General features: G+C 49.7%; 1 protein-coding gene across 9 annotated transcripts in view; it reads right to left on the bottom strand.

Annotated features, from left to right (window-relative positions):
• Positions 1-27780, bottom strand: part of LOC123745666 (afadin) — a 356634-nt gene that overhangs the window by 169958 nt on the left and 158896 nt on the right. For 2 of the 9 annotated variants that reach the window (XM_069312047.1, XM_069312049.1), the window contains exon 2: positions 14917-15222. The exons of 4 other annotated variants lie outside the window; for them this stretch is intronic. In XM_069312047.1, the coding sequence (XP_069168148.1) occupies positions 14917-14956 (40 nt within the window). In that variant the 5' untranslated portion in view covers positions 14957-15222. Of the gene's footprint in view, positions 1-6094; positions 6251-14916; positions 15223-27780 lie in introns of those variants that run through there. 3 more of the 9 variants (XM_069312048.1, XM_069312050.1, XM_069312051.1) reach the window with 2 other exon arrangements.

Here is a 27780-nt window from a genome sequence, read left to right as displayed (position 1 = left end):
TGGTTTTGAATTTTAATTTCCAATATGTGGAAAAATATTTTGGATAATTCTTTATCTCTTGCATGGCTTCTGTTCCAATTAAATTTCTCCAGTTTGGTACGAGTGGTTCAGCAACGGCTCTATGTATTCAATCACCCTGTTTAAAGATTATATTGTCTGTATGTTTAAACATTTCTGTTAATTTTTTCCATCTTTGAAATGTCTGCATCCTCTTTCTGACCTTCCACAGAGTTGCTTGTTTCAAGCAGACTTCGATAATCAATCGTTTTGTTCCTTGTGTTTGGTAGTTTTATGATTTAAGATGGTTTCCCATCACGACGTTTGCAAGGTCTCTATGCTCCCTCAATTCTCTTTCTTACGACACCGATAATGAAAACACAGAAATCGTAAAAAAAAATTCAAATGAGTATCAGTGTTTTCCTGGTGCCGAAAGCTGGATTATTTTACATGATACGTCAAGCCATTCTGTTATTTCTGTCACTAGCTAATATTGATTTTTAATAGCTAATTATTAATAAAAACTAATTAGTCAATAAATATTGATTTTTGTCAATAGCTAATACACACACACACACACACACACACACACACACACACACACACACACACACACACACAAACCATTCAATATTTCATACTCCATGTTTTTCCTCGGGGAAGCCTAATATCCTGAGTCCAATACGGCTCAAATCAGAGCCAAAATTTCTTGTTTGTCTGTCATCCAGGATTCGCGTAATTAGGAAAAAGTCAATATATGAAGAGAGGTTCATCTGGTCTTGGGTTACAACGGTGGGTGGCGCCGGGGAGATAATATTACAGGGAGATACACCTACAGGGGTGTAGGTGGAACACCTACAGGGGGTGTAGGTGGAACACCTACAGGGGGTGTAGGTGGAACACCTACAGGGGGGTGTAGGTGGAACACCTCCAGGGGTGTAGGTGGAACACCTACAGAGGTGTAGGTGGAACCTACAGGGGTGGTACTGGGAGTTGTTCTACTCCCCAAGCCCGGCCCGAGGCCAGGCTTGACTTGTGAGAGTTTGGTCCACCAGGCTATTGCTTGGAGTGGCCCGCAGGCCCACATATCCACCACAGCCCGGTTGATCCGGCACTTCTTGAAGATAATAATCTAATTCTCTCTTGAGGATGTACATTGCTTCTTGTCGAAGCAATGTACGTTTAAGTTTAAGTATAAGTCTAAGTTTAAACGGAAATAAAACGGAAAAAAGGACAATCAAGTTGTCTCTCTTTGCAAAGGTTGCAAATCTGATACATTTCTGAGTTCATTTGCGATTTTCGTAGTCATTTTGAGGTATGTTGATCATCGATACACACGGCTTTGAGGTGTGTACAGCGGCCGGGAAGAGAGAGGTGAGTAGGTGGGATTTGTCCAAGAATTCTGACAGAAATTAAAATATTGATTTCAGTGTTGTATGGGATTCTCTCTCAGGGTACAGGATTCAGAGTTCTCCTCTCTCTCTATGTTTACTAACATAGCTTCATCCGAGGATGGACTATTTTATATCGGACTTGTATTTGGGTGTTTTGAGAGCTAGCCACGTGGTATTAGTGTCATCAACAAGTTAAACCTTATATATTTACACTTGACAACCTACCTTACCTTGAGGTTACCTTGAGGTGCTTCCGGGGCTTAGCGTCCCCGCGGCCCGGTCGTCGACCAGGCCTCCTGGTTGCTGGACTGATCAACCAGGCTGTTGGACGCGGCTGCTCGCAGCCTGACGTATGAGTCACAGCCTGGTTGATCAGGTATCCTTTGGAGGTGTTGACAAACATTAACAACAAAACACAATGACTCGCACGATTATGTAGATGAAAATACTATTAATTCTGGTATTATATCAAACGTTTTAGACACTCCACATTCTTTTGCAAATGACATTTTATACCGTAGTTTTGTCGTAGCTCAGTCGATTAAGGCAGTGTCTGGGATGCTCCCGGACGCAGGTTCGAATCCTCGTCACGGCCCTTGTGGATTTGTTCATGCCATTCTATAATTTCAGAACCTCATTCTCTATAAGATATATTCCATAATCCTGTCACTAACCCCAAAATATTATAGTTTGCCTTTCAAGGTAATACATTTGTTGCCTCCAAACTGAGCTCCAAATCTCCACTTTAAGAAATTACATCTATTACTAAAATCAATCTAATGCAACATTTCTAATTTAAATTTGTCTAATGTTTTACTCTCTGCACTTTATGAATTGTGCAGATTCTTCTAATGACGGGAATTTAGTAAATCTTGAAGATTTTTTTTAGTAATTGAAACAATGTTTCCAAACAAATTGCATTTGAAGGCTCTGAACTTCTGTTTTCTCATGAATTTCCACACCTCACACTGCTCTCTTGCTCACAAGACACCAGTGTGAGGGTGTGGAACACAACAAGACACCAGTGTGAGGGTGTGGAACACAACAAGACACCAGTGTGAGGGTGTGGAACACAACAAGACACCAGTGTGAGGGTGTGGAACACAACAAGACACCAGTGTGAGGGTGTGGAACACAACAAGACACCAGTGTGAGGGTGTGGAACACAACAAGACACCAGTGTGAGGGTGTGGAACACAACAAGACACCAGTGTGAGGGTGTGGAACACAACAAGACACCAGTGTGAGGGTGTGGAACACAACAAGACACCAGTGTGAGGGTGTGGAACACAACAAGACACCAGTGTGAGGGTGTGGAACACAACAAGACACCAGTGTGAGGGTGTGGAACACAACAAGACACCAGTGTGAGGGTGTGGAACACAACAAGACACCAGTGTGAGGGTGTGGAACACAACAAGACACCAGTGTGAGGGTGTGGAACACAACAAGACACCAGTGTGAGGGTGTGGAACACAACAAGACACCAGTGTGAGGGTGTGGAACACAACAAGACACCAGTGTGAGGGTGTGGAACACAACAAGACACCAGTGTGAGGGTGTGGAACACAACAAGACACCAGTGTGAGGGTGTGGAACACAACAAGACACCAGTGTGAGGGTGTGGAACACAACAAGACACCAGTGTGAGGGTGTGGAACACAACAAGACACCAGTGTGAGGGTGTGGAACACAACAAGACACCAGTGTGAGGGTGTGGAACACAACAAGACACCAGTGTGAGGGTGTGGAACACAACAAGACACCAGTGTGAGGGTGTGGAACACAACAAGACACCAGTGTGAGGGTGTGGAACACAACAAGACACCAGTGTGAGGGTGTGGAACACAACAAGACACCAGTGTGAGGGTGTGGAACACAACAAGACACCAGTGTGAGGGTGTGGAACACAACAAGACACCAGTGTGAGGGTGTGGAACACAACAAGACACCAGTGTGAGGTGTGGAACACAACAAGACACCAGTGTGAGGTCTGGAACACAACAAAACACCAGTGTGAGGGTGTGGAACACAACAAGACACCAGTGTGAGGGTGTGGAACACAACAAGACACCAGTGTGAGGGTGTGGAACACAACAAGACACCAGTGTGAGGGTGTGGAACACAACAAGACACCAGTGTGAGGGTGTGGAACACAACAAGACACCAGTGTGAGGGTGTGGAACACAACAAGACACCAGTGTGAGGGTGTGGAACACAACAAGACACCAGTGTGAGGGTGTGGAACACAACAAGACACCAGTGTGAGGGTGTGGAACACAACAAGACACCAGTGTGAGGGTGTGGAACACAACAAGACACCAGTGTGAGGTCTGGAACACAACAAGACACCAGTGTGAGGTCTGGAACACAACAAGACACCAGTGTGAGGGTGTGGAACACAACAAGACACCAGTGTGAGGGTGTGGAACACAACAAGACACCAGTGTGAGGGTGTGGAACACAACAAGACACCAGTGTGAGGGTGTGGAACACAACAAGACACCAGTGTGAGGGTGTGGAACACAACAAGACACCAGTGTGAGGGTGTGGAACACAACAAGACACCAGTGTGAGGGTGTGGAACACAACAAGACACCAGTGTGAGGGTGTGGAACACAACAAGACACCAGTGTGAGGGTGTGGAACACAACAAGACACCAGTGTGAGGGTGTGGAACACAACAAGACACCAGTGTGAGGTGTGGAACACAACAAGACACCAGTGTGAGGGTGTGGAACACAACAAGACACCAGTGTGAGGGTGTGGAACACAACAAGACACCAGTGTGAGGGTGTGGAACACAACAAGACACCAGTGTGAGGTGTGGAACACAACAAGACACCAATGTGAGGTGTGGAACACAACAAGACACCAGTGTGAGGTGTGGAACACAACAAGACAGCAGTGTGAGGGTGTGGAACACAACAAGACACCAGTGTGAGGTGTGGAACACAACAAGACACCAGTGTGAGGGTGTGGAACACAACAAGACACCAGTGTGAGGGTGTGGAACACAACAAGACACCAGTGTGAGGGTGTGGAACACAACAAGACACCAGTGTGAGGGTGTGGAACACAACAAGACAGCAGTGTGAGGTGTGGAACACAACAAGACACCAGTGTGAGGGTGTGGAACACAACAAAACACCAGTGTGAGGTGTGGAACACAACAAGACACCAGAGTGAGGTGTGGAACACAACAAGACAGCAGTGTGAGGTGTGGAACACAACAAGACACCAGTGTGAGGGTGTGGAACACAACAAGACACCAGTGTGAGGGTGTGGAACACAACAAGACACCAGTGTGAGGGTGTGGAACACAACAAGACACCAGTGTGAGGGTGTGGAACACAACAAGACACCAGTGTGAGGGTGTGGAACACAACAAGACACCAGTGTGAGGGTGTGGAACACAACAAGACACCAGTGTGAGGTCTGGAACACAACAAGACACCAGTGTGAGGGTGTGGAACACAACAAGACACCAGTGTGAGGTGTGGAACACAACAAGACACCAGTGTGAGGGTGTGGAACACAACAAAACAGCAGTGTGAGGGACCAGGTAAACCACGGAGCCACTTTACATAAACCAATAATTGCCACTCCCCACCCCACCATCCTCACCATCTTAACTTCTTCACCATACGCAACAATGAAGATCAAGTGATGTGTGTACAACACACACACACACACACACACACACACACACACACACACACACACACACACACACACACACACACACACACACACACACACATTCAGTAACACGAACGGTCAGTGAACTCTTATCGAGACCCTTTATCGTCGAACACAACGGCACTGATAGTGGTTCGTAAGGTTCTTGTCCTGGGATTCACGAAAGCACTTACGAAACACTTACGAATCTGTCAAGATTTTCTCAATCTTTGGCGGCTTTGTTTACAATTATTAAACAGTTAATGAGCTCCGAAGCACCAGGAGGCTGTTTATAACAATAACAACAGTTGAATTAGAAGTTTTCATGCTTGTAAACTGTTTAATAAATGTGACGAAAGCCGTCAAAGATTGAGGAAAGATGTACACGTTCGTAAGTGCTTGCGTAAGTGCTTTCGTGAATCTGGCCCCTGGTAATGAACCCTAACAGGCGCCAAGAACTATTGACGTAGCCAGCGCGCCATCAGTGCTAACATCTCGGCCACATTCTTGCCATTAGTTTCACTATATTCTGTCGCACCACATTCTTGCTACAACACCATTGAATACATGTAACATTACATGTTCACGAGGGATACACCCACCCCTGGACTAGTGAAGAACACTGTAGAACACTGGAAATGTTTCACGAGTCAGTGAATGAGGGCCAATGGCATGTGACCCGATCCAGTGTCCTAAAACCTCTCCCTTGCTCAGCCTTGTGGAGGTAAAGCTCGCGATATAAATTTTCATTACTGAGCGGAAGGTCTGGCAGAATACCCTTCGTGCGACACAAACTTCCCCACCTTATATACGAGGAGTTTCCACTAGAGCCCTGCTCTAGTACCTACTGCTCTATGGCTTTATGTTAATCAGTGCGCTATAAGTTTCGTTTTGAAAACACGTGAGAATTCTTAGTTACTGATGAACGTCGGAATTCCACGGTCTATTACAGAAAACGACGAGGATTCAGTGTTTACCTTGCAGAATAATGTCAGTTTACCATAAAGAGGTTGGCAACTTACTTGGGAGATAAGGAAGCAGAAGTGCTCACACGACTCGCTAACATGAGGCATCCCACTAGAGGTGTGTGAGAGGTAGGTAGTGATGAGCACCTTCCTTAGCCGCCACCACCACCCAAACCCTGCTGTGTCAGGCAGCGGTGCACGACTGAGACCCACTCCCTACCCCCACCTCCACCTCACACTCCTCTTCGAACCTTCAAGTAGCACCATCCTGGATGCCAAGGAATGTTTTGAATGTTTGTGACTTGCTAAGTTGTCATGGACTCGAGGTGTGTGTGTTTAAGTGTATCAAGGGTTCGATATTCCGGATGAGAGCGTGAGCGGAATGAATTCTGATTCTTGGTGTGGTGGAGTGACCAGCTTGGTAGCTGGGAGGGGAATGGTGACGTTAGGCAGCATGGAGCCCTACCACACACCTGCCAGAGGAGCAACAACTACTCCAACTCTGCTATATCTACCCATGAATGTCTACCCCCACACCTGTCATGCCCTTACACGCCATACGTGTCTCCCCCCCCACCACCACAAGCATGGACTCACGTGTCAGGCTTCATAACTTCGACCTTAACAACAAGTAATTGTTCTTCCCACCGCGCATGCGTCCTACCTAGCCTGCAGCATCACACACACACACACACACACACACCAATATGTACATACACACACACACGACCATCATCACATATTACTTTTCCATTCACTCAACTCACTCACACTGGCATATAGATCATATTCTATATTAAAAATAGAACTATACCCAAGTTAACACCTCACAAGCTACCACTTCAACCCCTCCCCCCCCCCCCCCCCATTAACCTCAGCACGAGGTCGACCTCCACCACCTTAAGCACTAAGAGACCAACATCACCTCCATGGTGTAAAACACGTCCAGTTATCATGGACCAGATAACCAATAAACCATAAGAAAGTGACCTTGAGGCTTACTTACGATGATAAGGTTCCTTAAACATCGATATCCTAATTCGACTCTTTCACGCAGTTTCAGATTAGACAATAATTAAGTTACCAGAATCAATACTGCGACCACCGTTCGTCTCTCATGCCAGAAAACACCTGTGACTGTAGGACAGGTGTTGATGTGATGGCATTGACGGGTGTTGATGTGATGGCATTGACAGGTGTTGACGTGATGGCATGACAGGTGTTGACGTGATGGCATGACAGGTGTTGGGATGACGACCGCTTGTGTTCACCCTGGCTTCTCCTGCCCTGACTACTGGGATCGACAGCTAGGTAGACAGCGCTTCGGATTCGTAGTCCTGAGGTTCCGGGTTCGATCCCCGGTGGAGGCGGAGACAAATGGGCAAAATGTTTCTTTTACCCTGATGCCCCTGTTACCTAGCAGTAAATAGGTACCTGGGAGTTAGCTGCTACGAGCTGCTTCCTGGGGGGGGGTAACAAAAAGGGAGGCCTGGTCGAGGACCGGGCCGCGGGGACACTAAGCCCCGAAATCATCTCAAGATAACCTAACCATCTACCAGGATGGTTTAATCATACAGGGCCATGAACCGAAGTTAAACAATTCCAGAAAGTCTGCGGAAACCTCCCTCCTACATTCACTTATTCCAAATTTCCGAAATAATGAAGATTGTTTTGGCCAAGACAGCCAGGAACAACAGCTGATATTTGCATTATTACCCCACTAATTTCAACTCACAATCATCATCTCACAATGATTCGTGTCTCCGCCAAACTCCTGTTAACTGCTGCTCACATACCACCCACCCACATGTCGAGCCTGGCCGTGCTTGGGGAGTAGAAGAACTCCCAGAACCCCATCAACCAGGTATCAACCAGGTATACCCGACACCTTTTATATACAAGTCCACAAATATATTACGACTTTCAGTACTAAACATAGGAGGTAGTGAGTACACAATACTGGTCCGGGGACGAGGGTCCAGACACCACCCTACAGGGTGAACCAAACTTCGGAAGCTCTTGTTCACAGACCGGCAAGACGAGATGCAGAAGACAGTTCCTCGCGAAAACACGGGTCTGATTCCTGATATAACTTTTAATAAATTAATTTGATGAAAATAATAGGAAGATAAAGAGTTTCTTATGCAAATGGACAAAGACCCGTACACAGTCACATGCTACCTTCTTCCATACTTTTAATAGGAAATGTTATGGCCCTACCCACAGGGCCAGCGGAGGGTAGCTGCCCTACCCGCAGGGCCAGCGGAGGGTAGCTGCCCTACCCACAGGGCCAGCGGAGGGTAGCAGCCCTACCCACAGGACCAGCGGAGGGTAGCTGCCCTACCCACAGGACCAGCGGAGGGTAGCTGCCCTACCCACAGGGCCAGCGGAGGGTAGCTGCCCTACCCACAGGGCCAGCGGAGGGTAGCTGCCCTACCCACAGGGCCAGCGGAGGGTAGCTGCCCTACCCACAGGGCCAGCGGAGGGTAGCTGCCCTACCCACAGGACCAGCGGAGGGTAGCTGCCCTACCCACAGGGCCAGCGGAGGGTAGCTGCCCTACCCACAGGGCCAGCGGAGGGTGGCTGCCCTACCCACAGGGCCAGCGGAGGGTAGCTGCCCTACCCACAGGGCCAGCGGAGGGTGGCTGCCCTACCCACAGGGCCAGCGGAGGGTAGCTGCCCTACCCACAGGGCCAGCGGAGGGTGGCTGCCCTACCCACAGGACCAGCGGAGGGTAGCTGCCCTACCCACAGGGCCAGCGGAGGGTGGCTGCCCTACCCACAGGGCCAGCGGAGGGTAGCTGCCCTACCCACAGGGCCAGCGGAGGGTAGCAGCCCTACCCACAGGACCAGCGGAGGGTAGCTGCCCTACCCACAGGGCCAGCGGAGGGTAGCTGCCCTACCCACAGAGTCAGCGGAGGGTAGCAGCCCTACCCACAGGGCCAGCGGAGGGTAGCTGCCCTACCCACAGGGCCAGCGGAGGGTAGCTGCCCTACCCACAGAGTCAGCGGAGGGTAGCTGCCCTACCCACAGGGCCAGCGGAGGGTAGCTGCCCTACCCACAGGGCCAGCGGAGGGTAGCTGCCCTACCCACAGAGTCAGCGGAGGGTAGCAGCCCTACCCACAGGGCCAGCGGAGGGTAGCTGCCCTACCCACAGGGCCAGCGGAGGGTAGCTGCCCTACCCACAGGGCCAGCGGAGGGTAGCTGCCCTACCCACAGGGCCAGCGGAGGGTAGCTGCCCTACCCACAGGACCAGCGGAGGGTAGCTGCCCTACCCACAGGACCAGCGGAGGGTAGCTGCCCTACCCACAGGGCCAGCGGAGGGTGGCTGCCCTACCCACAGGGCCAGCGGAGGGTGGCTGCCCTACCCACAGGGCCAGCGGAGGGTGGCTGCCCTACCCACAGGGCCAGCGGAGGGTGGCTGCCCTACCCACAGGGCCAGCGGAGGGTGGCTGCCCTACCCACAGGGCCAGCGGAGGGTGGCTGCCCTACCCACAGGGCCAGCGGAGGGTGGCTGCCCTACCCACAGGACCAGCGGAGGGTGGCTGCCCTACCCACAGGGCCAGCGGAGGGTGGCTGCCCTACCCACAGGACCAGCGGAGGGTGGCTGCCCTACCCACAGGGCCAGCGGAGGATGGCTGCCCTACCCACAGGGCCAGCGGAGGGTAGCTGCCCTACCCACAGGGGCAGCGGAGGGTAGCAGCCCTACCCACAGGGCCAGCGGAGGGCAGCAGCCCTACCCACAGGGCCAGCGGAGGGTAGCTGCCCTACCCACAGGGCCAGCGGAGGGTAGCTGCCCTACCCACAGGGCCAGCGGAGGGTAGCAGCCCTACCCACAGGGCCAGCGGAGGGTAGCTGCCCTACCCACAGGACCAGCGGAGGGTAGCTGCCCTACCCATAGGGCCAGCGGAGGGTAGCTGCCCTACCCACCGAGGGAGTGATAGTCTGTGCACCACACCAGCGGAGTCTGGAGGGTCGATAATGCTCTTCTTCTCACAAGGGTAAACATCGTGTCAAGGTGGATCCCGATAGGATTTACCAGGCGATAGAGGCGCCACACCCACACCCTTCCACCACCACCACACTCACACCCACCATCACCACCACACTCACCACCACCATCACCATCATCACCACCACCACACTCACCACCACCACCACACACCACCATCCTAGCTTTGCACCCCTGACTCTTCAACATGGAATCTGTTCACAAAAATTCAGATAAATTAGGATGTACAAATAGAAAATAATACTCTTGGCACGAGGAGGATCTTGGCTTTGTTTTTGTGTCAAACATCGATAAAGCTATGATGAAGGCGTGCGTGCGCGTGTGTATGCGTGTGCGTGCGTGTGTGTGTGTCGTACACACGCCTCAGCAGAGGCCTACCACAATTAGCGGCCACAGAAGAGGCCTACCACAATTAGCGGCCACAGAAGAGGCCTATACTGTCCCTGGTGTGAATGTCCCCTTCGTTGTTCCACGTGGAGCCTCAGTATTGACATGTTTCCTTAACTGTGTGTTTCATCTTGGTTGTGCTCCAGTAAGTACACAACCATTCACTATATGCCTCTCTTACTGATGTTATTCTATTATTTTTATTATTACCACTGTTCACAGAGTCTAGCACTGCTCCAGTTACCTGTACATAGTGTTAGAGAGATGTGCCAAACTTAACCTATAATAGGTTAAGTAATAATTGTAATTAAGAAGCAATAAGATGCTTATCTTAACATGCTAAGAAGGTTAGGTAAGGTCGGTGTTTTCTATGAAGCTTTTCAAGGTAAACTAAAATATTCACAATAAATTAGTATGTCACATATGCACTTATTAAATAAGCCAATATTGGCTATATGCAAGTGCGAGAACGGGTTGGCCAAACCAGGACCAGGACCGGGCCGCGGGGACACTAAAGCCCCGAAATCATCTCAAGATAACCTCAAGAAGATAACCACTGGCAGAGTTCCCCCTCTTGCAAGTGTCAACACCGTTTTCTTTAACTCCCTCCCAGTCAACAATACCCAACTTTCCACCCTTTGGGGGGTTAGTGGGCGCCTTTCCCTGACAGTTCCCTTCCCTTCCTTGTCTGATCTTTGACCCTTACCTTTTAACCTCGTGTTACCCTTGACCACAAGAGTGTTACAGGCCCACTGGACCAACCCCAAGAAGGTGGTAAGCCTTCAGGAGGTGGGCTGACCCTTCTTGAGATGATTTCGGGGCTTTTTTTAGTGTCCCCGCGGCCCGGTCCTCGACCAGGCCTCCACCCCCCCAGGAAGCAGCCCGTGACAGCTGATTAACACCCAGGTACCTATTTTACTGCTAGGTAACAGGGGCATAAGGTGAAAGAAACACTGCCCATTGTTTCTCGCCGGCGCCCGGGATCGAACCCGGGACCACAGGACCACAAGTCCAGCGTGCTGTCCGCTCGGCCGACCGGCTCCCTTAGCGACAAGAGCGCCGTAACTGGCACCTGGCCGGCCGGACCTCCCGCCTCCCCCGCCTACCACATAAACGTCTTCCAAGATGCAGCAACGTAATAAACTCAAAAACAAAACAGCATCGAGAAGCGTAACAATCCCAGTTGTTCATTCTTGTCGAGGACCTTCGGTTCTATCCCAATCACGACTATATAGCACTGGGAAGGGGTCAGGATAAGGATTTGGGATGGGACGGCGCAAGGGGGGAGGGGGAAGGAATGGTGCCCAACCACTTGTGGACGGTCGGGGATTGAACGCCGACCTACAGGACGCGAGACCATCGTTCTACCGTCCAGCCCAAGTGGTTGGACAGGAGCACTCCAAAAAAAATGTTGAGGAGGACAATGACAAACTCCTGTAGTGAGGGGGAAGAAATGTATGGTAGAATTCAATAAGTAAATTCAGTAAGAATTCAGAAAATAATATATACCCAATACTGACGATCAACACGAGGAATGCACTGAAAGAATTAGTAATGAAAGCCATCTCTATCCACGAGTCTAAGGCCAGATTCGACCAACAATTGGAACGTCAGAAGAATTCAGAATATAACACAACAGTTACACTGAGGCCAGGAGCCGGGGATGCAGAGCTAGACCTCCCCCGTATAGTCACTGATAGACAAGTACTCACCCCACACACCTGATAACCTTACCCACATATCATTCATACTGGCACCCCGCGGGGTCACGTGACCTCTGGCACCCACCACGTGACCTCTGGCACCCACCACGTGACCTCTGGCACCCACCACGTGACCTCTGGCACCCACCACGTGACCTCTGGCACCCACCACGTGACCTCTGGCACCCGCCACGTGACCTCTGGCACCAGTTACAATTGTATCCTTAACAATAACAAAACCGTTTTATTGTATTTCACATGACTGCTTTGTCTTCAAGACAATATTTTGTGGTTTTAAGTTTAGGTGTTGGCACAAGTGACGTCATAAGCCAGCAGCAAAGATAATTCACAGTTTATTGGTTTCGTTAAAGGTCATCCGGTGTGTGTGTGTGTGTGTGTGTGTGTGTGTGTGTGTGTGTGTGTGTGTGTGTGTGTGTGTGTGTGTGTGTGTGTGTGTGTGTGTGTAATGACCTAAGATGGAGGGAGGGGGGGGGGTAGATAGTTATCAGACACCAGTATTTACACTACAAGAGAGCTGCCTAACACTGAAATACCTCAATAATACTTCACTAAGTAAATACTGTTACAAAGTCGAGACTCTCCAGTACAGTGTCACTGCTACACTGTGTCACTGTCGTCTCTGCCATAGTGACCTCAGGCCGACATTAATATCAACCGCTGTAATTATGAAAGAATTCCAACTCCATAAAATACTGATGTAAACAATGATTTGTGTAGCTGGTTCATTGTTGTGGTGGAATGATGCTTAAAGGTTGGTTAGTTGAGTAACTGCTTCTGAAATGTGGGGTGGGGAGGGCTAAGGTCAGTGTGGGGGAGGGCTAAGGTAGGTGTGTGGGGGGGAGGGCTAAGGTAGGTAGGTGTGTGGGGGGGAGGACTAAGGTAGTTGTGTGGGGGGGAGGACTAAGGTAGGTGTGTGGGGGGGAGGACTAAGGTAGGTGTGTGGAGGAGAGGACTAAGGTAGGTGTGTGGAGGAGAGGACTAAGGTAGGTGTGTGGGGGGGAGGACTAAGGTAGGTGTGTGGGGGGGGAGGACTAAGGTAGGTGTGTGGGGGGGAGGACTAAGGTAGGTGTGTGGGGGGGAGGACTAAGGTAGGTGTGTGGGGGGGAGGACTAAGGTAGGTGTGTGGGGGGGAGGACTAAGGTAGGTGTGTGGGGGGGGAGGACTAAGGTAGTTGTGTGGGGGGGAGGACTAAGGTAGGTGTGTGGAGGGGAGGACTAAGGTAGGTGTGTGGAGGGGAGGACTAAAGTAGGTGTGTGGGGGGGAGGACTAAGGTAGGTGTGTGGAGGAGAGGACTAAGGTAGGTGTGTGGAGGAGAGGACTAAGGTAGGTGTGTGGGGGGGAGGACTAAGGTGTGTGGGGGGGAGGACTAAGGTAGGTGTGTGGGGGGGAGGACTAAATTATAAATAAATGTGTGTTATACTTACTTAAGAGCCCTATTTAAACCTAACCTTGTGGGAAATCCACTTGACTCACCCCAATCCCTAATCTGTTGGCTGTTTATCAGCACGGGAATGACCTGTTAGCCCCCCCCCCTCCACACACACACACACACACACACACACACTCTGGGCAGGACCAAAGAGCCGCAGCTCATCCCCTGTAAGCATAACTAGGTGAGTACACACACACACACACACACACACACACACACACACACACACACACACACACACACACACACACACACACACACAGCTAATACAGGGTCTCACGGCTGAGTGGACAACGCTCGGAGATCGTAGTCCTAAGGCTCCGGATTCGATCCCCCGTCGAGGCAGAAACAAATGGCCTGAGTTTCTTTCACCTGACGCCCCTGTTCATCTAGCAGTAAATAGGTACCTGGTTATTCGACAACTAATATAGGCTGGTTCCTGGAGATGTGTGTGGACACACGCATATCTGCGTGCGTGCGTGTGTGTGCGTGTGTGCGTGTGTGTGTGTGCGTGTGTGTGTGCGCGTGTGTGTGTGTGTGTGTGTGTGTGTGTGTGTGTGTGTGTGTGTGTGTGTGTGTGTGTGTGTGTGTGTGTGTGTGTGTGTGTGTGTGTGTGTGTGTGTGTGTGTGTGTGTGTGTGTGTTAGAGATATACATATGTATAGATACACACAGAGATACACTTAATAGAAGTGAATACATTAAACCTGGAGGCAGTTGAACCTGCATTGCTGCCAGATGTACAAGTGATTATTATCATGTAAGCTCCTGGCTAGTTTTCATTAAAGATCATGTGAAAAATTAGTGAATAAATATACAGCCAGGAGGGTACAATATACATGATGTGACAATGTAAGAAATTGTTTGTGGTCAAATAAGTTAGAGTAGACTATTACTGTATGATCAGTTGGGCTACTCTGAGGCACCGTGGGAACGCACATTCAATTGGTCGCTGGACATGATGGCGGGCGGTCATTGGTGCTAACTCTTGGCGGGAAAATTGCCTCGCAGAAGTCCTTTTATAGTTTTGGAAATATTGGCCAGCAATGTACTTCAAAAACTATTCTTACTGTAAGCAACTCTCTGCTTGCTCCACTGTTGTGGTGTTTGTGGGAGTGAGTTTAGAGAGGATTTTTGTATGTTTGTGAAAGTGGAGTTAGGGGATATTCCAACTCTACCACCTTCGACTCACCCCAGCTCTAGGGCTCGCTACAGCTCATGTCTGACACGAATAACAAACGTAAATAAACATTGGACATCAAACGTACATACAACAATGCCACTGACAAAAACAAAGAGAGGAAGGCAGAGAAAAAAGGTACTTACGCGTGTGAGATGTGAAGCCAAAGGCCCTCATTCCAATCATGGTGTGGTAGAATGAGTCGACCTCATAGTTGAGCCCCGCCGCCGCCACACCGCGGGCTCAGCGCCCTCACACCACCACAAAACTCATCCATGTCTTAACACAGCCCAATAAAAACCATTCTATATTTTCTGATTCAAATGGAGTTCTGTCACTGTCGTAAGCACTTGAACGTACACAGGAGTGCCTCAGGGCACTGGTTCAGGAGGCACTGTCGGTCTCTGAGGCTGGTCACTGTCCTCTGGTACTGCAGAGGGCATGATGCATCACTGAGTGCGGGGGGGGGGGGGGGGGGGAGAACGGGTCAAGATGGGGGGTGTACCCAAGTGTGAGGGTATTGAGGTGTGTGTATGTGAGCTTCACATACACACCTGGATTCTATCTGGGCGCTTCCCCCCCCCCTCTCCCTCCCTTTCTCCATCTCTCCCCCTCCCTTTCTTCATCTCTCCCCCTCCCTTTCTCCATGTCTCTCCATCTCTCCCCCTCCCTCTCTCCCCCTCTCTCTACACTAAGTCACTGTACACATTACCCGACATGTGGATACACAACTGGGTATATATAGCTCACCTTAATACACCAGATACACTCACTAACCACAACTTTCAAATCTAGTTACATTGTCTTCAAACAAAACTGTATACTTGTCTATAGAAATAGTCAAATATTTTTGAATGTATATACCCACACAACGAGTAAATATTCTGCCTCAGCTTGCTCCTAGTATTGATGGAGGGGCCTCGGCCCCCCCCCCCTCCGGCCAACCACTTGGGCTGGACGGTAGAGCGACGGTTTCGCTTCATGTGGGTCGGCGTTCAATACTCGACCATCCAAGTGGTTAGGCACTATTCCTTCCCCCGTCCTATCCTAAATCCTTATCCTGAACCCTTCCAGTGCTATATAGTCGTAATGGCTTGGCGCTTTCCCTTGATAATTCCTTCCTTCGCCCCCCCCCCCCACATTAATAACTGACACTAATATTAATAAGATAAATCAAGAGTGTGGGGTAAGGCAGGTTGCCTGGCACATGGTGTGTGTATGGAACACTTGAGGACTTGAGGTCATTTGATGCCTGAACTGGGGGGTGGAATAATGGACAAGATTGAGCTATTTCCCCCACCCCCCGTTACACCACCACCCACGAGTGCCACCACCCACGAGTGCCACCCACGAGTGCCACCAGCCACAAGTGCCATTACCCACGAGTGCCATTACCCACGAGTGCCACCACCCACGAGTGCCACCACCCACGAGTGCCACCACCCACGAGTGCCACCACCCACGAGTGCCACCACCCACGAGTGCCACCACCCACGAGTGCCACCACCCACGAGTGCCACGAGTGCCATTACCCACGAGTGCCACCACCCGCGAGTGCCACCACCCACGAGTGCCACCAGCCACGAGTGCCACCACCCACGAGTGCCACCACCCACGAGTGCCACCAGCCTCGAGTGCCACCACCCACGAGTGCCACCACCCACGAGTGCCACAACCCACGAGTGCCACCACCCACGAGTGCCACCACCCACGAGTGCCACCACCCACGAGTGCCACTAGCCACGAGTGCCATCCCCAGCGTCAACAAAGGGCCTCCAATATAAAATGACATTAAGCGAGCCTCGCCCACCATAAAGATCTTACGGAGACTGTTTTTCTTCTGGGATGACGTCTAATGAAGTATATCCCCGCGGCACGGATACCTTCTCTCAAGACACAAGCACACGCCAGCAGATGAGACCCGCCGGGGAGGCAAGGAGGGAGAAGGAGGGAGATAGAGGGAGAATGAGAGGGAAAGGGAGAGACGAGCATCTAGTGGAGGAGAGCAGGAACAAAGGTACGGAAGTGCGGTAAGTCTAGACCCCAGAAAACTTACGTTTAAAGCAGTTTACCGTGAATAAATTTGGTCATGAAAGAAACCCCCACGGTGTGTATTGTCCGCCATATTATAGTGTAGACAAGGAGAGTCCGGACACAATACCTGGGTGTAGGGGGTGAGGTGGGGCGCCCCACACCCACAAGACTAGTAACACGCTAATAATTGAAAGTTGACATTATTGCCCCCCCCCTTCCCTCCTCTCTCTCACTCTCACTCTGTCTCACTCTCACTCTGTCTCACTCTCACTGTCTCACTCTCACTCTGTCTCACTCTCACTCTGTCTCACTCACTCACTCTGTCTCACACTCACTCACTCACTCTGTCTCACACTCACTCACTCACTCTGTCTCACACACACACACACACACACACACACTCACTCACTCACTCACTCACTCACTCACTCACTCACTCACTCACTCACTCACTCACTCACTATGTAGACATTACGCAGTAAGTACGCTTTGTTGTCAGGTCTGTATCTTCATGTGTCATTTCCTGGTCTTAAATTTTGTCATGTGCTTTTGTCAGATTCTCTACTCTGCCTCCCTGTCCTCCTTAGACATATCCTGTCTAATCAATGTTGCATGGTACTTTCCCTAGTCTATCAAATGTTTCTGCCAAATATATTTAACTTGCTTGCTGTTTACAACATATAACTTTCATTGGTCGATTTCTTTCACTCTGAAACCTACCAAACCTGCAGAACTGCCCCATTACCATTGTCGATTCTCTGGCCAGAATTTGTGCAGAAGTTGTTTCATATTGGTATTACTCTCACCATTTCCCAAGGTAGTGGTGGTGAGACATGGTGATGAAGAAGGGGGAAGTGATGTTAGGTCAGTTACCCGGGAGATTAGCAACGATCAAAAACGCTCTAAAATAAATCAGTATCAAGGATAATGTCCGCACAAGGAACACAAGCTGGTAAAGCCAAACATATCTGTCGTCAATAGGTATTTTAAAGGCGGAAGATCACCTCAATAGGGAAGAGAAAAGGTGCACAAGACACTGATGAAGGAGACGACAGGGGGGCACTAGGGGGGGGGGGGGCGCTGCCCCTTTCCCTACACCACCCTCTCAAGGAGAGCATTTGAGGAGGAAATTGGGGAGGAGGAGGAGGGAAGGAAGGTGGTCACGGAAAAACAAGGAGGAAGGGATGATAAGGACAGGGATAGAGAGAAGGATGATAGTGAGAGAGGGGGAAGACCGTGGCCGTCTTGCCATACGTTGCTAGGCACCCGGGACAAAGACAACAAAAACACCACCAACCGTGATCACAATCAATATATCTTGTAACAAGCGGCCTGTGTAATGACCCGACCCATCCCCCTCCCCCCCTTCCCCACACCCTCACCACCCGCTACAACAATTACACCCCCAACTACACCACCCCTTACACACACCCCCTGACACCTTCAACACCCGCGTTACTCTTGCACCTCAAGTGGGGGCTACGACCCCGTACACCACCACCAACACCTTTGGTAGACCCCTGAGGTAGACACCTGTGGTAGACACCTGTGGTAGGCACCAGTGGTAGGCACCAGTGGTAGGCACCAGTGGTAGGCACCAGTGGTAGGCACCTGTCGTAGACACCTGTCGTAGACACCTGTCGTAGACACCTGTCGTAGACACCTGTCGTAGACACCTGTCGTAGACACCTGTCGTAGACACCTGGTTGGTGTTGGTTAAGATTCGCTACGTGGAACGAAAAGTTCCAAGTAGCACGGGCTATGGTGACCCCGAGACTTCAGCAATATCAACCACAACAGGAAATCCTCCACGTGAAATTCCTTAGGAATAAACCAAACAACGCCACCTGGAAGCCTGGTGGATAGCGCTCAGGACTCTTAATTCTGTGGCGCGGGTTCGATTCCCGCACCAGGCAGAAACAAATGGGGAAAGTTTCTTTCCGCCCTGATGCCCCTGTTACCTAGCAGTAAATAGGTACCTGAGAGTTAGACAGCTGCTACGGGCTGCTTCCTGGGGGATGTGTAACCAATAGGAGGCCTGGTCAAGGACCGGGCCGCGGGGACGCAAAGCCCCGAAATCATCTCGAGATACCATGTGCCACTATGTTGCACAGGGTGTCGAGATCAAGGAGGAAGAAGAGCGGAAGGAGGAGGAGGCTGTAGAAGGGAAAGGAATGAAGAACATAAGAACAAAGGTAACTGCAGAAGGCCTATTGGCCCATACGAGGCAGCTCTTATCTATAACCACCCCAATCCCACTTAAGAACAAAGATAACTGCAGAAGCGTAGAGGAAGAATAGGAGGCGTGGGGAGAGGAAGGAGAACACTAATCACAGATCTCGGCACAACACTACACTTCCGGCAGTTGGCACAGTTTGTCTTCCACGAGGTGTGAGAGGCAGCTCAGAGGTGCTGGCAAGATAACACATCACCCACCACTCCTCCAACACTGCCCCTAAGTGCAGGCGATGACTCACAATAACGGGGCTGAAGTATGTTGACCACACCACACACTAGAAGGTGAAGGGACGACGACGTTTCGGTCCGTCTTGGACCGAAAACATCCTGAGAATCTCATTCTCAAGAGATGGACTTGAGAATGGTCCAGGACGGACCGAAACGTGGTCGTCCCTTCACCTTCTAGTGTGTGGTCTGGTCAACTGTCCCTAAGTGACGTGGAGAGACTGCCTCCCAGTGGCGCCTCACCATTTCCAGACTTCTCCTCACCATTTTCCAGTGCCCAATTGTAAAGGTTTAACTTAATTGCCGCCATTTATTTCCGCAAGAGAAAAAATGACTATCAGAAAAATGCAGAAAAAAAAATTATTTCCTGTCTCTAAATGTCTAGGTTACTGCCTCCCCCTCCCCCCTTCTCTCACTCTCACTCTCACCCCCTCTCTAACCCCCTCCCTCCCCTCTCCCTCCCTCCCCTCCCCTCGCGGTCATCGCCAGGCCTCCTGGTTGCTGGACTGGTCAACCAGGCTGTTGGACGCGGCTGCTCTCAGCCTGACGTATGAGTCACAGCCTGGTTGATCAGGTATCCTTTGGAGGTGCTTAGCCACTTGCAAAGGATAGCGCTGTCCACTTAGCTGTCAGGGGGCCTGCTTGATACCTGGTTGATGGGGTTCTGGGAGTTGTTCTACTCCCCAAGCCCGGCCCGAGGCCAGGCTTGACTTGTGAGAGTTTGGTCCACCAGGCTGTTGCTTGGAGCGGCCCGCAGGCCCCCTATCCATCTTCTTCAGCAAGTAACTGACTGTGAACCCGATGGCCGTGATGGCACACAATACTGGCCAGAGCCATCACTCAAGTGCCAGCAAATATCCAACCACAGGTGCTCAACCTTTGCGGTTATCCCGCTAACAATAGCGCCGCCGCTGCCAACACCTGAACCACAAAAACGCGCTATTATGCAGGAGTCAAAAATTAGCACAACACAAGTGATGCCATTTTGTGTTCCCGCTGTACAACTATATGAACCCCGGCAAGTTAATGTCCGCCATTCACACCAACACAACGAGGAGACAGACAGACAGACACGGAAGCTGGAAACTCAGATGAGTCACAGAGATGTTAGGAAGTTTTCTTTTAGCGCGAGACTAGTGGGAAAATGGCATGCACTTCAGGAACAGGTTGTGGAAGCAAATACTATTCATAATTTTAAAACTAGGTATGATAGGGAAATAGGACCGGAGTCATTGCTGTAAACAACCGATGGCTCGAAAGGCGGGATCCAAGAGTCAATGCTCGATCCTGCAGACACAACTAGGTGAGTACAGACAGACACAGACAATCATCCTTCCCTCCTAGCATCTCCCCTTGCCCTCAAACTCAGGACCACCTCTCCCCCTACCAAAGAACGTCGCTTTTCGCACGTATGCGTTACATAAGACCAAAAATGGTCGTACTAGAAAATGGAAGCGGGTGGGGAAAGTGACGTACTGTCCCGTTTTTTGTTTTGGGTCCTCTGGTAGTAGGTTAGGAGAGACCACTTTAAATTGACCGTTTTCTAGACGCTGGGAAACCTCGGGAAGGAAGGGGTGACTCTCCAAACACTCAACACACACTTGCCAACTTTTCTTGTTGTTGCTGTTCTTTAATTTCTTTGTTAATAGGAGCGACTCTTTCTTACAGTTGCTGGTAAAATGAACTACCCCTTACTAATGGAAGAGGTAATTACCCATTTAATTAATGGTGTAGCCCTGTAAGTTGTAAACAATTACCCTCTAAGATGTAAAAGGCCGTCATCTTTTACGGTGACCTAAAACATTAAATAGTGGAGCAAAAACACCAAAAATGAGCGCGCCAAAACACCAAAAATGGGCGCGCCAAAACACCAAAAATGGGCGCACCAAAACATCAAAAATGGGCGCGCCAAAACACCAAAAATGGGCGCGCCAAAACACCAAAAATGGGCGCGCCAAAACACCAAAAATGAGCGCACCAAAACATCAAAAATGGGCGCGCCAAAACACCAAAAATGGGCGCGCCAAAACACCAAAAATGGGCGCGCCAAAACACCAAAAATGAGCGCGCCAAAACACCAAAAATGGGCGCGCCAAAACATCAAAAATGGGCGCGCCAAAACACCAAAAATGGGCGCGCCAAAACACCAAAAATGGGCGCGCCAAAACACCAAAAATGGGCGCACCAAAACAACAAAAAATGGGCGCGCCAAAACACCAAAAATGGGCGCACCAAAACATCAAAAATGGGCGCGCCAAAACACCAAAAATGGGCGCGCCAAAACACCAAAAATGGGCGCGCCAAAACACCAAAAATGGGCGCGCCAAAACACCAAAAATGAGCGCGCCAAAACACCAAAAATGGGCGCGCCAAAACATCAAAAATGGGCGCGCCAAAACACCAAAAATGGGCGCGCCAAAACACCAAAAATGGGCGCGCCAAAACACCAAAAATGGGCGCACCAAAACAACAAAAAATGGGCGCGCCAAAACAACAAAAAATGGGCGCGCCAAAACAACAAAAAATGGGCGCGCCAAAACAACAAAAAATGGGCGCGCCAAAACATCAAATGGTCCTCGGGACGTCATAAACTGGCAGAAGGACTTCATATGCCGGAGTCTCGAGGACTCTCTACCTCCCCCCCCCCTCCCCCTAAGAGCAGGAGGGTGGACCCTCCCTCCTACATTCAGGAGGACTGTCCCCCCATGTCCCCCCAGCAGGAGGACTGTCCCCCCATGTCCCCCCAGCAGGAGGACGGTCCCTACCACCCCACCTCCTAGAGATTTACGAGGTGCCTAATGGACATCATTGAAGATAAAAGACACAGCTATAAGAATGTAATATCCATCCCCGTCACAGTCTGTGAGCCGCATTAATCACGCTTGTGTCAGCAACCTTTCACGATTCCATTGTTTATTTCAAACATTATTTATTTCCATTCCTGTTGACCAGACCACACGCTAGAAGGTGAAGGGACGACGACGTTTCGGTCCGTCCTGGATCATTCTCAAGTCGATTCCCATCACACGACTGGATCCACGACGGCCCGAAACGCTGTCACTTCATTTAGAGAAATGTGGGTGTTGAAGGGGTCTAATTCTCCTGCCTGTTATTGTAGCATGTTAATTAACGGGTTTAGCTCGCCAAGGTCACTCCAGCTCGTGCCAGAGGACCATAGCCACGTACAGTTCAAACCTGTATCGGCACGCACATTACTACGTCACTGGCACGTCACTCACGACTGTCACGTCACTGGCACGTCACTCACGACTGTCACGTCACTGTCACGTCACTCACGTCCCCCACCACCTCCACATCATATATAAAACACAACATTTTACCTCATAATTTCCGTTAGGGTACGTTGAGTTGTTATTTATTTATAGATTTATTACGGGCGGTGTAGAGGTGTGTGTATATATTTTCCTAACGACTTAGACTATGCATATGCGCACTCCATAACCCTGTGCTCTCCCCAACAACCTGGTGAGGTGACGGGCTGAGCATTATGAGGTAGGGGAGGGGAGGGAGAGGGGAGGAGATGGGAAAGTAGGGGAGGGTAGGGGAAGGTAGGGGAGGGAAGGAAAGGGAGGGGGACAGAGGAGGGGGGAGAGAGAAGGGAGGAGGGAGAGAGAAGGGAGGAGGGAGAGAGAAGGGAGGGGGGAGAAGGGAGAGGGGGTAGAAGAGAGGGAATTGTCAGGAGAAAGTGCCAAAGAGAAGGAGAGACAACAGAAAACCCCCGAGTACAAGTAATAAAAGAGGAGCGAGAACGGAAGGAGGAGGAGGAGGAGGAGGCAGAGACAAGAGTATGGGAACAGAACGGAATAAGAGTAAGGGCGTAAAGATTGACTGGGCAAGGGCAAATGAGATGAGAGGCTCCCTGGGGCGCCGTCCACAGATATATTCACCACCATTTACGACTGGAAAAATACCAGAGGGACTAGGAGAGTCTACACCGTGAGATACTTCCTGACGAGTCCACGAGGCGTGGCAGGAGGTATGATAAAAGATCCCGCTCAAAACTACATGAGCAACCAACCCGTTCTCGCACTTGCTTATAGTCAATATTGGCTTATTTAATAAGTGCATATGTGACATACTAATTTATTGTGAATATTTTAGTTTACCTTGAAAAGGTTCATAGAAAACACCGACCTTACCTCACCTTCTTAGTATGTTAAGATAAGCATCTTATTATTCTTAATTACAATTATTACTTAACCTATACCGTTGATAGGTTAAGTAATAATTGTAAACAAGCAATAATATGCTTATCTTAACATACTAAGAGGGTTAGGTGAGGTCGGTGTTTTCTATGAAGCTTTTCAAGGTAAACTAAAATATTCACAATCAATTAGTATGTCACATATGCACTTATTAAAGAAGTCAATATTGACCGTAAGCAAGTGCGAGAACGGGTTGGAGCAACACCAAGCCACAGGCGGGACCAAAGAGCCAAAGCTCGACCCCCGCCAAGCACAACTAGGTTATAAACACGCTGCCGCCGCTGCCAGAGACTTATCAACATCCTCCCTCTAAACCTGAGGCAAGTTTTGAGTGTTCATGAAGCAAAATGGTCAATACTACCCTCAAAGGCTGCCTGATCAACCGGTCTGTGATGCCTAGCTAACAGCACGCCTCGTGTGGACAGCTAATATGCCGCCGTGTACCTAGTCAATTAACAACATGCAGGTGCTGTCAGAAAGCCATTACAAAAAAATTATGAAATACATGAAAAATGTAAATCTGAAAAACATAAAACCTACCCAGAAGGACTTCCTTGTCCCCAAGATACGCCTTGGACGACAGTCTCAAGATGCAACATTTCCCCACCACGGCAGCGCTGCTCTCTAAGTCAATCTAACTCAACCTGACACGTCCTCTCTTTACCAAAATATGAGAGAGACTATTGTGTTTTGTGTCTGGCATACACCAGGTGTGACATTGTTACCTTGTCACCTCTGCGACAGGTCTGTGGGGGCCGGACTCTGCGACATTGGTTCAGTTTCACCCAGGTGAACGTTCTTCAAACGAACACCGGGCCAGGTGAACAAGGGGGGTGGTTCAGGTGGAGAACATGCGAAATTAAGGAAAATGCATTAGGCCTGTTACCCAGGCAACTATTTATATCCACCCGAACACGTCGAGCCTACGCTTGAAACAATCAAGTGAGCCCACGTTTATTAGAGTACCCGGTAATTTGTTCATACAGTCCACCCACCCGTTTTCCAAACCAAGGTCATTCCTGAATCTAAACTTATCCGGTTTGAAGAACAGTGAGTGAGTGAGTGAGACATGGGTGAGTGCTGTATGCGGGTCAGTGGTCATATATCATTTATGAGGACCGTTAGCACCGGACAGAGATGATCTGGTCTCCCGCAGGCATCACGGCTACACACACACACACACACACACACACACACACACACACACACACACACACACACACACACACACACACACACACACACACACATCCACTCTCACCAACGTCTAGAAAAGCGAAGTCCAAGACCTAGAGCTCGATCCAACAAGCAAAAACAGGTGATCACACACACACACGTCAGCTGAGTAATGTCCACAGGTGGACATTACTAGCTCTGATCTTCCCAGTAATGTAGTTGAAAAGGTTGGAAGTAACTCCAGTACTAAGTCATACGTACTCACCATTACCAATATAAATACACTTGCTTATTTTATTAGTAACATCTCTATATGAGAGACAGTGGGGTGTCTCAGCCGGGCTGTGGTGGGTATGTGGGCCTGCGGGCCGCTCCAAGCAACAGCCTGGTGGACCAAACTCTCACAAGTCAGTAGAACAGTAGAACAACTCCCAGAACCCCATCAACCAGGTATCAACCAGGGTCAGTTTTACAATATGTGCTCGATCCCAGAGTCAAACCGGACACCTACAGGAGTCTGAAGCCCTACAGAACCAGAGCATCATCATCACAGGAAGAAACGCTCTTAGTCTATCTCCTATCCCCAGGCGAGAATACCCTAACCTAACCTAACCAACGACTGTCCTCGGTGCAGTAGAAGCGCGCAATTCGCCCCAAGGTGGGAAGGTGACGTTGACGTTGAGAATGAGAGATGGAAATGTGGGTAATAAAGGGGGGTGTACACCCCCCCCCTTCCCCTGGAGCTGGAACTACCCCCCCCCCCTGGAAACTTGACCCTCTCCCCCCCCCACTCCACTATTGTGTCAGCGTAATAACTTAATTACCCCGACCCCACCCCTACCCCTCTACCCTTCTATGAAGGCGCTGAGCGCGCTCCACCGCCACACACTAACCTCTCACACTTACTCTCACAGTGTCACAAGAGAGTGAGGAAGAGTGACACCAGCTCCCACAGTGTCAGAGTGAGAAACAGTGACACCAGCTCCCAGAGTGCCACGGGAGAGTGAGGGAGGAAGGATATGGTGGCCCCCAGGCAGAGACATGTCTCAGACCGACTCCATACATGGTTTCACAAGCGGGTGTAACGAACCTTAACTCCTGCCGGCTGTCACAACTTGAAACACGGGTCATAGAGGTCAAGATTACTCCTCGCAAACACAGCTATATGAGTGTGCGCGCGTGCGCATACACATTTAATTAAGTACATACAGTTGAGTAGGTCTATGTAAACCCATTTAGGAGAGACACACACACACACACATATATATTATATATATATATATATATATATATATATATATATATATATATATATATATATATATATATATATATATATATATATATCCCTGTGCCGTCCCCCCCCAACACAATGAGAGAGCAGGAACGACAGAACACGCAACACAAACAAGACAATACATGACTTAGGTTCGAACCCTCGTCACGGCCCTTGTGGATTTGTTGGTGGTAATGATCAGATACTCCTTAGACCGAGCCGGTGGAGACGCTCCAAGATAAAATAATGATGCCAACGACATGCATACCACCACCTTCAGAAACAAATGAGGTGGAGAACTAGAGGCTCGCCAGATATCAAATTGCACCATTAAGTACCCACGGGGACCTAGATATCAGACCCGGGCACTTTAGGGCACTTCTCAAGTAATTATAAGTAAAGGTGCCCCAGCACTTGTGATGGGTAAAGCCAAGTTTTCTGACATGGCTTCAAATTTGTCAACAGTCGCCCCTGTGATATTTTGTTTTGCATATAAATTAAATATTAGAATATAAATAAAAATATACAATATGAGTTCCCTAACTTTTGTGACGCCGGAATTAACGAGGATGTTGAACTTTTGCAGACATGGTAACACTTTGTCTATGATGAACACATTAAGGAAACCTTTCACACAAAATTGTTTTAATATAATTATCTATAATGTCCTTATTTACAATTTGGAATCAATAATTTATTCATGGTCGAGTTCTCATATAATTTGTAAGCTAATAATATTATATATCCGTTGTTCCATCCCGTGGCGTGTAAAGGGTTCTCTCCTGGCATACCAGAGGACCTAAAACAGAAAACGGGACAGAACGTCACTTTTGCCAGCCGCTTCCGTTTTCTAGTACGACCATTTTTGGCCCTATGTAACGCCTACGAGCGAAATGCGACGTTCTTTACCTGCTTGATGGGGTTCTAGGAGTTGTTCTACTCTCCAAGCCCGGCCCGAGGCCAGGCTTGACTTGTGAGAGTTTGGTCCACCAGGCTGTTGCTTGGAGCGGCCCGCAGGCCCACATATACCTGGTTGATGGGGTTCTGGGAGTTGTTCTACTCGCCAAGCCCGGCCCGAGGCCAGGCTCGACTTGTGAGAGTTTGGTCCACCAGGCTGTTGCTTGGAGCGGCCCGCAGGCCCACATATACCTGGTTGATGGGGTTCTGGGAGTTGTTCTACTCCCCAAGCCCGGCCTGAGGCCAGGCTCGACTTGTGAGAGTTTGGTCCACCAGGCTGTTGCTTGGAGCGGCCTGCAGGCCCACATACCCACCACAGCCCGGTTGGTCTTTGATAGGGCAGGTTGCACTAGCAGTGACCTTCAACTCCGAACAGGATGTCACAACCGGTATCAAGCCCAGGGACACGCATGGTACGCCAGTAATATAACACTGGGCACTCTTGGGGCCTGATTCACCAAGCACTTACGAACCTGTACATCTTTTCTCAATCTTTGGCGGCTTTGTTTACAATTATTAAACAGTTAATGAGCTCCGAAGCACCAGGAGGCTGTTTATAACAATAACAACAGTTGATTGGCAAGTTTCATGCTTGTAAACTGTTAAATGTAAACAGCCGTCAGAGCTGACAAAGCCGTCTAAGATTGAGGAAAGATGTACACGTTCGTAAGTACTTGCGTAACTGCTTCGTGAATCTGGCCTCTGGTCCAGTGATGGCAAGTGTCAAGCTGAGATTGGCAAGTGGCTGCAAGATACCTTACCCTGATGTTACCTTACGTTACCTTGAGGTTACCTTACCTTAGGTTCATCTAAGGCTACACACACTGCCAGCAGGCATTGTGTGTAGTCTCACACAATACATTATTGAGTCACGCCCT

The sequence above is a fragment of the Procambarus clarkii genome, chromosome 71, assembly GCF_040958095.1.
Source record: "Procambarus clarkii isolate CNS0578487 chromosome 71, FALCON_Pclarkii_2.0, whole genome shotgun sequence".
NCBI lineage: Eukaryota > Metazoa > Arthropoda > Malacostraca > Decapoda > Cambaridae > Procambarus > Procambarus clarkii.
The sequence above is the reverse complement of the archived record's forward strand: the minus strand, read 5'-3'. Positions and strand labels throughout refer to the sequence as shown.